The 15,753-nt window shown below is 38.8% G+C and overlaps 1 protein-coding gene across 2 annotated transcripts in view; it reads left to right on the top strand.

Moving 5' to 3' along the window:
• The window catches only part of LOC124156058 (protein CBFA2T1), a 379,763-nt gene that overhangs the window by 316,182 nt on the left and 47,828 nt on the right, over positions 1–15,753 (top strand). For both annotated transcript variants that reach the window (XM_046530366.1, XM_046530365.1), the window contains exons 3-4: positions 2,049–2,605; positions 4,750–4,896. In XM_046530366.1, coding sequence (XP_046386322.1) covers positions 2,049–2,605; positions 4,750–4,896 — 704 coding nt within the window. The remainder of the gene's footprint in view (positions 1–2,048; positions 2,606–4,749; positions 4,897–15,753) is intronic.

Below are 15,753 nucleotides of genomic sequence, written 5' to 3'. Positions count from 1 at the left end.
ATTCAAGATAATTCAAATATGAAGTCAAACTTGGTATTTCCATTCAATTATTTGTGATTTAATGATGAAGCTATATTTCAAATCGTAGTATAGAGGTTTATTTGTACATAGACAATGGATTTCTATCACATTTTCCAAATTTGCGTTGTACCTTTCTTAATAATTGTTATAAATCACTACAGGTATATACTGGTATATACTGTATATACTGTAATACCAGTATATACCTGTATATACTGGTATTATATGAGTATATACCTGTATATACTGGTATTATCCAATATTTTTCATGGCCGCTAAAAGGGGAATTTAAAAGTAAACAGATGTTGAGATTCGGGTGAGACCCAGGGTAGTAATGCTCGTTTTTGCGTTGAGTAACCTAGAATGACCCCAGGGTCATATGAGTTTTTCACTTTAACGTTTTTTTTTTCAAATAAATTTAGCTACCGCAAAGCCTTGGGCATCCGACGGTTTGACTTCAAATGGTATGAGTTTAAAGGCATATTATTGTTACTGAAATACACCACTTTTTTGATTTATTGAATCCATTTGAATTTTGTTCTCAATAATTTCAACGCTCTTTCTCCCAGTCAGTGCATAACTTGCGCTACATTAGCGATGCATATATTCTCGCAATCTAAATCTCTGACGAAACCTCTGAAAGGGAGAAAAAAAATTCCTGCGTATGTTTATGCATAAGCTTGTGGAAAACTTTGATTTTTTTACCATTCATATCGTCATTTTTCCAGGGAGGGATTTTTATTCCGGGGTGATTTTTTTCCAAACTGATGTTAGCATTAAAAATTAACGCAAGCCCTGCTTTGCCAAACGGATTTGAATGCATTTTGCACGTGAAATGGGCCATTTTTACCGCTGCTGCGGATTCTATTCGTTCCCAGAATTCAGTGAATGGTATGCGGAGCATGTTCTGATTACAAATGTTCTTTTTTGATGTTAACTTGCAAATTCACAATAACACTAGGTACTCCTCATTCAGCCACCATTGCTCGCAATTAAAACTCATTTGTCGTTGTTTCATTGTCACGAAGGTATTCGCCCCAAGAATTTTTTACAGCCATTATAGTTATGTATTCTTATATTTCTATAAGTACTCATTATTTAATTGGCATTTGCGAATTGCCGGTGACTGTTAGTATGAGTTCATATGAAATTTGGTCTTGGGAAATAACTCTTCGACAGTCATTCGTGGTTCATATAAATTTCATTTAGTTATTATTCCTTTTGGACTTGATATGTTTAAAACTTAGGTAGACTTTACGCTAAGAATTATTAATAAAAAGCATTACAAATTTTAAATAAATTTCATTTCAATATTGGTTTCCCTGTTTTGGACATTTGATTACATAATAAATGTTTCTTATTATAAATCAATCAAGCATGCCAATCTTACTTATTAGTAGATAATGGTTACATATCCCCACTATCGAAAAAATAGTAAATTTTTCTGTTTCGATTTACTTGTGTTCAAAATCTTTATCACTTGTTCCTTATTCTTATGCTCATTTGTTTATCTATACATTCATTTCAAAGATATTTTCTTCAAAAGGATTTTCAATAATTAGAAATTTTTGCAGTGAAGACTTCTTGGGCCTTGCACCTGATAAGAACTTCCATATCTCCTTCCGACGTATCGATGTTCAACTCGAGCATCGTCCTCAGGAATTTATGGATCCAATTAACAATGATTGGATTCCTGAGTCCCTGAGGACGAAAGGTGAGTTGCTTGTCGAAACGTAGGAAGTAGATAGGAGAACCTAATCAGGTGCAAGGCCCGAAAAATCTTCACTGCCATTGTTCGCCGGGAAAAAAATCAGACATTACGCAATTAGAAATTCTATTTAACTTCCATTTATGTTTTGAGGGATTTGTATTTAATTGACGCCACATTTTCATAAATTTTGTGCAATGATCTAAAGCAGAGTGTGGTGAAGTCAGGAAAATGTGAGGATATTGTCAGGTAAATGTGGAAAGTTCAGGAAATTTGAATCCAGGAATCATGTGACAACCTTGTTTCTCCGTCATTACAGGTCGCGAGGAAGCGGCCCGGATGCCGGACAGCCCCGAGGGGGCAAAACTGGTCCCGGCGGCGGCGGCAGCCAAGACGCCCCCGGCCGCCGCCTCCTCCTGCCCCCCCGCCCCCACCTCGTCAGCCCCCTCCGCCTTCGGCCCCGTACTTCCGAACGGCCGCGCCCACACGCCCCCGGCCCACAACGGCCTCCGGAGCCCCTCTCCGCCCGCCACCACGGCACCAACCGCCGCGCCCTACTCCTCTGCAGCCGCATCCTCCCTCGCCCACCTCTCGCACCACTACTACTATCCCTCGCACCACGCCTCCGCCGCCGCTGCTGCCCTCTACCACAACCCTCTGTACCCGGCGGAGGCGGCGGGGGCGGCGGTTGGAGGCCCCACGGCACTGTCGCCCACCGGGGGCGGGCGGCACCACTCGGTCCAGGGGCACCACGGACACCACGGTCACCACGGGCTCTCCAAGGTGAAGAGGTTCCTCACCACGCTGGTGCAGTTCGGGGCCGATCTGGCACCGGAGACGGGAGAGAGAGTGCGGTCGCTGGTGCATGGACTCCTGGTGAGTGTCCTTTGGAGTTTGCATTTATCCGGTCGCGGAGGCGGCGGGGCAAAGTCGTCGCCTGCCAAATAAGAGGTCGTGGGTTCGAGTGCCGCTTAGATGGGTTGTCCCTATCCATAGCATGGATATACGTACATAATAATAGTAATAAAATTCCTTTATTCGGGCGAGGTTGAGACTAAGAAGTCCCCTCTTCCAGCTAACCCCTCGATAGCGTCAATGTAAAAATATTAAAAAATAATAGACAAACGTTTACAATACAAAGGTTATACTATATTTGTAGAATGTCAAAAATATGAACAACTGTATGAGGAATTTTTGTGGAAAAAAGATTTCTGTTTGTGGGAAAAAACATGGCGAAAGGGAAAAGAAATGGCGAAACCCGGGATTGAACCAGGGACCTTTAGATCTTCAGTCTAACGCTCTCCCAACTGAGCTATTTATTTGTATTATTGTTAAATTTGTTAAGCATCCCGATGTAAAATGTATAATGTTCTGTGTTTCATTGGTATGCAAATAAATAAAAATAAATAATTAAAAGTGCTCGGGATTGCCCCTGAAGCTATTTCATCTGGCCTGCACAGATAATAAAATTAATTACAGCATCGCTTTACGATATTCATACGTTCTGTAGCATTGATCGGCAATCGAATTCCATCGTACTCAGAAAAATAAAACGGGAAATACAATTATAGTTATTGGTATTACAGTTACCTGTGGTATTTGTCGTATTGATGCTATAATCATCTTTATGTACCTAATTAGTTTATTTTAATTTATTATTGCATCAATTTGAAAAAATCATTGGAAATTATATAGCCAATAATTCTTATTGTATTTCCCGAAATATTTTTTTCGGTGATTGTTGAATCGGTATGAATCTCGGACGAGGAATCATCTTATAGAGTGTAAGCCCATGCAAATGTTGTCATGTTAAAATTGTTTTCATTGAAAAAATAAGGCGTAAAATAACAAAAGTGGGTGATGCTGTTCTAATGGCAACAAGGTCAGCGAAACTTGAATTCAGAATTAAGCATGACCGCGGAGAAGCACGAACTTTTATAGCGACCAGGGCGGTAACTAGCTAGTTAGTTAGCTATTATCAGGACAGAAATGAAGGCCAATAACCCACTATCAACGTAATCAATATTAATTTAATCGATAATCTCTTTCATTATTTCAAACACTGCGTATAATATCTTAATAAACGTGGTATTATATTGTGCTTTTTTTTAATGTTATAATTTTTCGAGGACTACCAAGTATTTACTGGCGATAATCAGGCTTCGAATTGACTTAGGTTATGATTAAATGCTCCGTATTTTTTAAAAATAAATTCGAGTCATATTGCCAATAAGTTATACGGTGAAATAGATTATGTGGAAATAACTCATGGGTAAAACATGCGGATAGAAATTCAAATTGGAATGTTTAATTTAAACGGGAGTTAACCTTGAAGTCAAATTAGCTTATGGCCGATATCAAAATAGTTAGTCCAAATCAGAATAACTTCGTTCATTCATCGAAAAACCACAACATTTTTTCCATGTTAGAGTGAAACTATAGAATAAGAGATTTTTTCAAAACGGATAGGAACACCAAGGGATTCGTTTTATCTCAAGTTATATTGGACTTGAGTTAACAGTCGTCCGAAGTAAGATCTCTCATTATGCGCACCTAATTTATGCATTATCTTATAAAATTTCGGCTGCTGTACTAATACCTATCTCCAGATGTCTTTAGAGGCGGCTTGCTGGGTTGTATGTAGATGTAAATTAATCAGGTATCGAATCAAAAATTGAGTCATAAATCTAAAAATCTAATTGGACCATCCAATTTTTATTTTTGTACTTTACTCTCTTTGGTAAATGTGAACTTTGGTGTACCGTTAGTTAGGTATAAAAATTGAAGAGAAAACATTAACGAGAACTTAAATCTGAAAGTTTGGAGATAAAACTAGGTGTGACAAGCGGTTGAAAATTTCTGTGCAATTGCAGCATGGGAACGTATTTTTAAAAAATATTATTTGACGGTATTCGAAATCTCACACATTCTCCTCTATTTCTTCTGTATTTAAATGCTCATTGGAGTCATCAGGCGAGTCTCTCTATGCCATTCTTATATCTTCCTTTCTCCGCGTGCAGACGTGCAGCATGAGCGTGGAGGAGTTCCACCGCTCTCTGCAGGACGCCACTAACTTCCCGCTGCGACCGTTCGTGCTGCCCTTCCTGAGGCTCCACCTGCCGCCGCTGCAGAGGGAGCTGAGCGCGCAGGCCAGGAGCGCCAAACAGGTGAGCATCGGCCGAAGGTGACAACCACATTCCTACACCCCTCGAACTCGTCTTCAGAAATCCTTGCGTGCGATCCAGCGGAACTGTAATTGCCGGGGCAGTAAAAACTAGCGTTGCGGATGAAAGAATACCCGTGGTGAGTGCGAATTGGTGCAAAATTTTCACCGACATTATGGCGTGGCTTCCGTGAGGTTCCTCGTAGGCTTTAAGATGAGGCATTATTCCCCCTCGAATAATCTTTTTTTACTCATGTCACATTGACGCCACCATCTTAAAATTTTCAAAATATATTAAATAGACCCTGTTTAACACCTGCCTGTAACTCAAATTTAAAACTACCTTCTCAAAAATTTTCTCACGTGTAAAATTTTATGTTGGGTATATGGGATAATGATGTCGATGTCCCACCGTGTGTATCTACCATGAAACTTTCAGTTTTATGATGTCTGTATAACTTTAAAAAGTTGCAATTTTCGCGAAAAAAGACGAAGAGCCACAGGTTGATGGGTGGTAATGGTGCTTCTGGCTAAATATTTGCATACCATATGCGCATTCGATGTATAATACGATGAAAATTCGTGGGAAAACTGTCTATATAGAGGAAAATCATCGCAAGATATGTTCTTTTATATTTTTATTAATAATTAAATCATCAAATGGCGTAGTTGTAGTATCATCGAAGCAAGTATAAATTTCTTCATAAAATTGTATTTTATTTAACGACGTATATTTTATTATCACTATCTCACAAGGTATTTTTTATTTCGTATATGAATATACGTATGCATATAATCTACTCTCCGTTTTAATTCAAGGCGTATGTATTCCAAGAGCGTGAAAATGAGCTGTCATAGCTTTATGGGTTTACTGTTCGCAAAATGAAGTTGAATATGTAAGATTCATTCATCGTTGAACGTAATATTTTACATCGCTTACCATTGCTCACAATTCAATACAATGGGTACCAAGTAATTCTCATGAATTTTTATATGTTTTTATAAACAATACTATTTCATTTTAAGTGAATTACGGTTTTTCAGGCGTAGCCTACATCATTATATACCTTATAGTTTTCACAATTGCTTCATGGTCACACTGGCGCTGAATGATTAAATATTAGAAACATATTTACGTCCTTTTCTTTTTAATATGTTAAACATTGAAGATGAGACTCTCCAGTCTTCTCAATTTTTTATTACGATTTGCCATTTCTTACCTCATGATCCTTATCTCTGGGATACAATAGAGCGCAGAAATATGTTCCTCTTTATTTATTTCTTTGCTTCCTCTTTGGAGTGCATGATCTCTATTTCCATTTTTTTTAATTTTTATTCATAAATGAGCTTTATTGGGTAATACTTTTTGAACATGATGTTTATCGAAATAAACGCATAAATAACAATGCCTTTATCACCATTGAGATGCCCGTTGGCGTAAAGAAAGATGTTAATGAGGGATGGATGCATGCATTAATGATTCGCTTAATCAAACATCTTTTCGGAGAAATTTTTCTGAATTCCCCGACAAAACGTTCCTCGGGAGTTTATTCCATTACCACCTCACCCCACGGCATCCTCCCCTCCCCCCACGCCCCTCCCCTCCCAACCTTCGGAACCACTCCGCCAAGTCGCCGCGCATTAACATAGCACTCGATATTTTTTTCCCATTGCTTTCCCGAATACCCTTCTTTTTCTCACTCGACTTTCATGAACGCGTATTATTCTAAGCCAAACTTTTGTAGTTGATTTTAAATTAGACAACTCCCTACCACCCTCCTCGCGAGTTCCCATCCCCTTTTGCTACTGCCTCAGCGGCGGCGGCGGTTGTTGAAGCCCGGCGCCATTTTTTTCTCCGCCTCTCTCTCTCTCTCCAGAATAGACCGGAGAATATGCTAATTGAAAGTAAATAACCCAGTTTCGCCCCCGACCGACGTCCTCCTCCTGTTTCCTCGGTTCTAATTTCCCACCTTCCAACATCAACCCTCTTCTTCCCCCCGCCCAGTTCCTCCTTCACCCCCATCTTCCTCCCTACCCCCTGCTCTCTGCGTCTTTTCTCCACATTCATGCGATTCTCCAATTTTCTCCCAATGCCTCGCGTTTTCTTCCATCCCCACGGTTTTTTTTCCTATCTTCCTGCGAATGGTTTGAATTTCTTCGTCTCTTCTGAGACATTGCTAAAATTTCGCGTAGTGTTATTACGCATACAGTAGAGTGTCGATTATCCATAAGTCGGTCATCCGAAACGTTGGTTAACCGGAAGCCGAATCAAGCCGAAATTTTACCACAGGTCAAACATGAAATAGTAACAAAACACCTAATATATGTACTTTCGTGTGTTATCAGAAGGTATTGTATGCTTCTCGGCCAAAGACGTATCTTTTTGTGTGCCACACATTCCCCTACCCCCAACAAAGAACTAAACGTTGTCTCCAGTGATGTTTGATTATCCGAAAGCTCCTTTGCAGCAATTGTTTCATGTAATCGGATCTATAGTGTACTTATTTTTCGTGTTCTATTTACCTCCCGACTGCTGTGAAGTCAAAATCTGAGTCGCTTCTGTGGTTTTAAAAGTGTGGAATTGAGTAATTTAAGTTTTCATTCTACTTGTTATTTTTCTCAATTTTCACGACTTTTACCGTTACTTTTTTCCAGGCAAGGATATACAAGTTTTGTAAATAAAGAACCCCCATCCCCTCCTCTCTTCGGTTTTTCTCCACGTCCATGTGATTCCCCAAATTTTTACCGAAGCCTCGCGTTTTCTTCCATTCACATGGTTTTTTCCCATCTCCTTGTGAATGGTGCGAATTTCTTCGTTTCTTCTGGGACAAGCCGAAAAATTCAGTAGATGTATTGCACATACATATTTATTGCATTCTTTGAAACATAATTCTTGACTAATGTCTCATTTTCCACATTACTCCCGAATCCTATGAGGTCAAAATCTAGGACGCTAGTACAGTTTAAAAGTGTGGAATTGAGTCATTCAATTTTTCATTTTGCATGTGAATTTCCTTGATTTCACGCATTTAACCATTGTCGTTGGCATATTTCCAACAACGCACCAGTTGTAGTTTCATACAAATGAGCCTATATAACGAGAATAATGTAATACCTATGTGACTTCCTTGGTTCATGAATCAATGCAGTCTGTATGCATATACTTTATAACATTTATAAAACAGGTTTTATGATATATAGCACATAACGTCACATCAGCTTTTTTAACTTTGTGTATTCAGTGTATGAATATCGACTGCACTGATTCATTGCCTGAAAAAGCAACAAATTGAAGGGCCCCTACCCTTTACTTAGGCTCATTTTAATGAAAGGTGAACTTGTGCATTCTTGCCTCGCAACTCTGCCACTCAATAAGCGGTAGCATTTTCTTCCTGTTGCTCTCCAACTCGCCGTTTCGTCGGCATAGCAAATGCCTTTTTCCACCCCACCTATTTTAATATTGGAGAACTTGTCCGCTCTAAGTTGATTTGTGCCCTGAGGAAAACGTTGCAGCTGAGTATCGCTACGGGCCAGGTGATGTTGTCAGGCTAAATGTCACAGCCATCAAAGAGCGTTCGGCGTAGGTAAATCTCTGTGGAACGACGGTTGTAAAATCACTCTTGTTCTTAATGGCTCACAATTATTGATTCCTTTTCGTAAAAGTAGATCAAAACTCCATAAATATGCATAATAGCTATAGATCAAGGGAATAAAAGAGGAAAATGCATTGCTGTATAAGTATTCAAATATTAAACTATTTCAGTTACCATTAATCATCTACAGATTGATCTGCATTATAATGCGAGTGAAAAGCAAGGCGTTTGATGACAAAAATGACCGGCAATTTTTATACTCAGATAATAGTAACTATCCTTCTAAGTTAATTCTTCATTTACTTACAATTAACTATTAATCTTTTATTCTGCGCTGCTAGATATTACTACTATGAATTTCATACTAGCTATCGCTGCTAGATTTTTTTTTTTTGCGAAACGCGTGCTTCATTCTTCAAGTTCATATTGTTAGAATCATCATTAATTATTTGGAAATCTCTCTTCTCTTACCTTTGTTCTTATCTATTCTCCAGGCACTTTTGTTTTGCCGACAGGCTTACAATCTCATCAAGAGCATTTTGTCACTCATTTATGACGATATACTAAATATATTCTCAAAGAGGTAAACCCGGAATGAAATCATTCTTTTTTCACGCCAGGCACAACAATGGCCCTATCTCTTACCTTAAAAAATACAATTGCTCAGGTTAAAAACCATTGGAAGTGCACATCCGTTTCTAAGCGATTTATGACCATTTCCATTCAAAAGTCACAGTCTCCCACGACACAAACATTGTGTTTCCTCATTTAGAATGCGTCTGACAAAAAGTGATGATATCATTCCATTGACTGTTTCGACTCTATTGTTCACTGTCCTTCATATACATTCCAATAATATGCTAGTTTGCTTTTCATATTTTTTTATAGATTAATAAGTGTCACTATTTATCGCTTTATAAAAGGATTTGCGTCGCACTACAAATCCTTATTCAGCATTTGAATAATATAATGAGCATTGTCACATAATTTATTCGGAGGAGAGTTTTTCTTTCTCCTTGTATATTCTCCAGACCCCCTTGCATTGCCGTCATACTTCAGACCTCCTCCTGAAGAGCATGCTGTCAGTGTCTTCGATGAAATTAATAAATACCCTGGTCCACTGCGCCTCCATTGCGCACGTGAGGCGGACAGGTAGTGCCAACATGTGTAAGTGACAGCCAGGTGAGAGCTCTCGGGAGATGGGTAAGTTTTTAGGGAGGAGACGGTTCAATCGGTTATGGGGGGCGGGATGGCAAAAGCGGTCGGGAAAGACGTTGGCAAGGAAACGATTCGTTCCCCGGAGAACTCGTCCCTCTCTTCCTTCTTGCCTCGGGAAGCAGTAGTACTACTGGGACACTCTCGGAATGGGATTAATAAAGGAATTAATATGGGGGAGATTATGCCCCCATATTTCAAGGGCCGTTGCCTAACTTATCTTTCCCACTCCACCCCCTTGTCTGCACCTCTCGCAGCTTACCCTTTTCTCCCCCCCCCCCTTCCCCGAAGACCCTGTCTCCTTCCGCGACCCTCCCGCCTCCTCCTGAGGACGTGGCGGTCTTTTCCAAACCCCCCCCCCCCTTGGCCACCCCACCCCCACGCGGCCCGCTACCCCTAACGCCACGCCAACACCTTCTCGCTCGCGAAAGGATATCTGCGGCCCTTGACAGGTTCCCCTTCTTTATTTCTTTCTCTCCGTTTTCTCATTAACGAAATCGTGAATATTGATATATCCGCAGTGTGGCGGCGTGCAAAAGATTTCCTCCGGGTCGTGCTTACCATTGTAATCAGAAATTGCTCCGCGGGGCGAGCTTTTTGTCTTTGAGTTATGGAGTCTTTTGTGTCTCCGAGCGTTCTCGGCCGTGGCCCGCTATATCGCCGGGGGCCGTCAGTTGTGTACAGCCGGTTCATTGGCACCGAAATCTGGGCGAGGGAAGGGAGTAATTCGAAGCGATTCAGTACAGTTGTAAAGTACGAGAAATACGGCTGTCAAATCCTTGACTTTTTTCTCTTCGTGAAGTTGAGCAGCGTGGTTTTGTTTTTCCTTAAGGTTTCAGCAAGATTTATTTAGTCGTCCCATTTTTCACTTGTTTAAAATCTGTAGAGATTATATACTCGGTGTTATTTTATCGGAGATACAGCCAATAACTTTCTCAAATTTCCATAGATTCATTGGAAAATACTAGAACTATTTATACGTATATTCGTTCTGTCGTAATGATATTGCTATCATCGATTTTTATTATTTTTATCGTATTTTTTATTCTTCACAAAAATTGGTGAATTTTCGATTGTTACCTCTTATTTTTCGAATTAGTAAAAGTTCTCACCCGTTTTATTGCAAACATAATATGAATTCTTTATCTCATTGCACTTAAAATACTTTTCAATATAATGATATTAAAAGTGATAAATGTGCTCAGTGTCACAAGGTTTTTAACGTGACTTACTTTCTTAATTGCATTTCTTCTCTTTTGGTGCTGCAAAATACCTTCCAAATTCAGCTATCATTAGTATCTTTTTTTCCGCTAGGAAAAATACCAACAACCAATGCATCGATATTTGGCCTTAAATCGGATAAATTTCAATATTAGATTCCCAGTTATCTCCATGCAGTCTTTCCTTTTTAATTAGAATGAGTGACAGCTATGGGTTAAAAATATTTTGCATAGTTAATTTTCTCTACAATACCTATGACTATTGATCGTGTTTTTTGGTCCTTGATGGTGATGAACTTTTTAAGCTAGAGTTCTGACCTGTGACCTGCATGAATTCATTGAATTTTTCAATTATTAGTTAAAAACTGTGAAATTCTATTCGTGCAGTCATTGACATTATAAATTATCTGATATTATTATAAGATAATTCAAATACATTTCTTTGCTAGACTCATATTGCCTCGAATCGCATTCACTAAAAATTAGTTCTTAAAATGAGTCATTCGACTTGAGTTTGAGAAATGAGTTTTACAAACATTCTTGATTCTCTATTTTTGTTTATGATTATTGAGTAATTTTGTGATAAAAATTGAATTTTTTCTTCCACGAAGAATGATAAGGTTGACTAGGGAATGGAAGTGAAGAAAATTTTCTGGTTTTAATAATATCTTGTAAAGGACCGTATAGCGTGAAAATGGTATACAGAACTTCAATTGGAAATGAGTTTTGAATTTTTTCGATTCCTACTCAGCTTCTCTATTCAATATTCAACATATTCCTCATGAAATTACGTTGGTTATAGCCTCCAACTCAGTTTAATTACAAATTGGCATTTGAAAGGAATTGGTATACCCCAAAGCAATTTTTCTTCAAGTCGTCGACCAAAATATTGCCTCCCCAAATTCTTCTTTTTCTCTTATCTTCTCTTTGACCTGAATCATTGTCATTTAAATTCTGATGATTAATTCAAAATTTCCACGAACAGATTAACATATTCATCGGAGCCAGTCAATCAGGTGCGTCTTGAGGAATTGGTCCGTCGTTAACACTTCATACCAATCAGCGGGACTTGGAATAAACGAAAACAAAGCCATGGGTTCTTTGGGATCCTGTTATAAAACTGAATGAATATGCCTTAATTAAAATGTATCTGTATAGGTGGGAAAAAGCTTCATTTAACGGAAATATTCCAATTTCTTATCAAATTTATATTTTCTGTTTATATTTCATTGAACATACGTTTTCTCTGGAGAAAAATATATCGCCATTTACCCCTTGATCTATCTCATTTGACTGTAGAAAATTTTGTTAAAGATTTTTAGAAATAAATCTTGCTAAGGTTTTATTTTCATTTATTTTGCCTATTTCTTAGCTAATTAATCGATCTAATGAACCACTCTCTTTCAATTAACTCTCCGCTGTAATTATTCGATTCTTTCTCAGCTGCTCTACTCAATAGTGTATATATTCCTCCCGAAATTTCGTTGGTTATAGTCTTCAGCACAATTTAATTACGAATTGGCATGTGAAAGGAATTGGTGTCCCCTTAATCAATGTTTGTGATTATATCAATTTCTTCACAGATTTCCCTACAAATTCAAATAAATTCTTATATCCTTGGAAATCGAGAGTCCGCTGGTTCTTCATCTTTACGACCCATCTCATTATCACAAACAAATGCAAGTAATGTTAAGAAAGAGAGAGAAAAATACCATGGAAATGGTATTGAATTTAACTTATGAGCGATGAGTTCAATTTCTATCGGGATATCGAGGTAATTGGAATCCCTACATAACTTTCGCCGGAAGTAGGTCCCATAATGTACATGAATATGTAGATATTATTTTATCTATTAAATAATGAGACCAATATAGTAGTTTTTCGTCCAGTAGTAACTACTACTTGTAGCCGATGGCATTAACGTATTTTCGAATTAATTGTAATTTCAATTAAATTGTTTTAGTTAACCATTCCAATTGATCAAATGGAAGTTTTTCTTACTTACTAGCCCTGAAAGATTTTCCGTAAAGTGGCATATCCAGTTTTTCAGTGAGTGGAAGAAATTGATTTATGCGCCAAAGAGTTTTATTGAGCATCAAAAGTTTCGTCTTGGCAAAAATATTCTACTTTTAGAGGTAGGTATTATTGAGGGCCCTTATATTTGTACATGCAGGCAACAAACTATTGTATATTTGGAGAAATATTGTTTCACCATAGAAGAGGTACTCACTTTTGTATTGAGTGAAAAAAGTTGCTGATTTATGCAAGAATTTTCTACGTCTCCCAAAACAAACATGCCTAAAATCTTATTTTGATTAAATGAACTATCATTCAGGGCCCTTACGCTGTTATAATAATTTTGTCTAATCAACTCACACTTCACTCATATACTTCAACCTTGATGTCATTGAAAGAAGGTTCCGTTCGTAGATAACGTCATGACCCGTCGCGGAAAAAAACTGCCGAGGCTGAAGGAGGACAATTGAAATCGGGAATGCGGAGCTCGGTGGAGGGAGAGGCGAAGCGCTTCATAGTTCACGGAACGAGAAATTCAGTCGCAATCAAAGAAAGCGTAAAAATTGCGTTAATTGCTTCTCGGGACGTCACCGAGGCATGGCGCCTTCCCGCCATCAGATTCCGCCCCTTCCCCTCACCCCTGCTTCTCCGCCAGCCCCTTTCCTAAGATAAAAGCACCCTCTCAGGGATATGGGGGTGTGAGAGAAATTGTGGGGGGTAGGATTTGAAACCGGGGCGAAAATTTCTTTCTCTGTACAGGGGAGAGGTATAAGGTACGAAATTGAAAGGGTCGAGAAGAATTTATTTGCTTAGTGCTCCGTACTCTTATTCAGCAGCATAATCGCTTGCAAATTAAGTGTAGTAACTGGTTAAATTAGTTCAATTCATTTAGTTGCTTAACAAAGTCTCATGGTATTCGTTAAGTGTTATCAACTGGTTAAATTAGTTTAAATCAATTGGTTACTAAACAAAATGTAATTATATTCGTTAAATGTAGTTAAATGCTATTAATAAAATCATCTCGAGTTTGACACCGGGTAAGGCTGTTTAAGGCTAACGTTTCGATGAGAACCTCCCTCATCGTCATCAGGACTTACTGACAAATGTCCCTGATGACGATGAAGGAGTTTCTCAAACTTTGGCCTCAAACATCCTTACCCGGTGCCAAACCTGAGTATATTTTATCAACCTTTTTGTAAGCACCATTGAGTAGTATTGAAATTAACTCTTCATAATATTTGATCCGTCTGTTCCCCTCCTCTCGTACGCGAGAAAGTATGCGAAATGAGATCTCCTGAACATGTCTTTTTCCGCACACCCCATATCACCTCCCTCAGTCGGAATTTTTCTCACTTCTTTTGTTTCAATTTGAATCTCGCGCATAGGTGTTGGTAGGGGGGTGGGGTGGAACGCGAGACTCCATTACCCCCTCTCTTCATTCCTTAACCCCCACCCCTACCCATCTATTCCTTTCTCGCGCGAAACCCGTTTTATAACTTCCCTCTCCTCTTTTGTTCGACGAAAAAATTTGAGTTTTAAATGAGCCGCCATCATTTCTCTCTCTCTCCAACGCTTATTATTCTTCGTGCACAGCGATTCCGTCGCGAGCGGAAAATGGGCAAATCTTCAGCCCACTTCCTCCCTTTAGCCGCCTCCTCAAACGAATCCCAGCGAGTCAGCGTGTGTTAGCCTGCAAATGTGCACTCTTTTCCCCTTTTTAAAACCTCCGTGGTGACACTTCTTCCCTCGTATCTCGCCTTGATTATTCCCTCTCCATTTCTCCCTCTCTTTCTCTCCTCATCTGCAGCCCTTGAAATGAGCGCGTAAACTTTTTCCCCTCCGTGTCGGAAGGAGTCGAGGAGTGCATTGGGTTCGGGGGTGTGTGGATATCAATTTTTCCCCCGTCTTGCCTTCTCTTCATGGGTTTTTCACTCGTTGGTTTTACGAAAGGTTTACTGCGTCTTTTTCGATTACATTGGTAAGAAATAAGGGTGATATGGAAGCTTGAATAGCTAATGAATGAGCAATTTTAGCTGTGGGAGATGAGTTGTAATTTTCCCCCTTTAAATGGTGTTAAAGTCATTGATACATTGACAGTATGACAATCCTATGACGATAGGTTCACTGCGTTTCTATTTAGTTTCATTTTTTCTCAATTTTTTTTCCTTTTGATATTATTACAATCATTGATTCATTGATAGACTGACAATCCTAATATTGGTATACTCCACCCCTCCACTGCTCTTTTCCAATCTACTTTAGCTTTCATCTTCCTTCCTTCTTCTTTACTCTCGTTGACTAGCAAACACTTTAAAGTCCCTAAAGTGAACTTTCCTTAATAGCACTTAAATTCTTAAGCGAAAACTTAAATAATGACTAATGCTTCACTTAGTAGCTCATTAAAGTATGCAAGCTCTAATTTAGGTTATATTCTATATTTTATGTAAAAGTTTTAATCAAGGGAACAATTTGATAGAATGTATTTAGGAAGAAAACAACAGAAAACAATAGGTATACAAACTCGTTCATAAGCATATTTACTTTCATTGACTACCATGCACCTTTAAAGGCCCCAAAGTAAACTTTCCATTAAGAAATTCTAATATCACTCCTAGGCACGCAGCCATTCAAATGATAGGTTTTGAGTCGAACACGATGCAGCCAAATTGGAGCATGTAGGCAAACGCATTACTACTGGTCGTACGCTATGTAATACTGTATTCCCTATTCTAGGATACTATTCTATTCTAAGGTACTGCTCTAGTCTTTGTCTTTCTCTTTATGTCCCAATTATTCTAAGTCTTGCTGTCCCTCAAT

The sequence above is a fragment of the Ischnura elegans genome, chromosome 3 (genome assembly GCF_921293095.1).
Source record: "Ischnura elegans chromosome 3, ioIscEleg1.1, whole genome shotgun sequence".
In the NCBI taxonomy this organism is placed as follows: Eukaryota; Metazoa; Arthropoda; class Insecta; order Odonata; family Coenagrionidae; genus Ischnura; species Ischnura elegans.
This window is presented reverse-complemented; position numbering and strand designations above follow the sequence as displayed.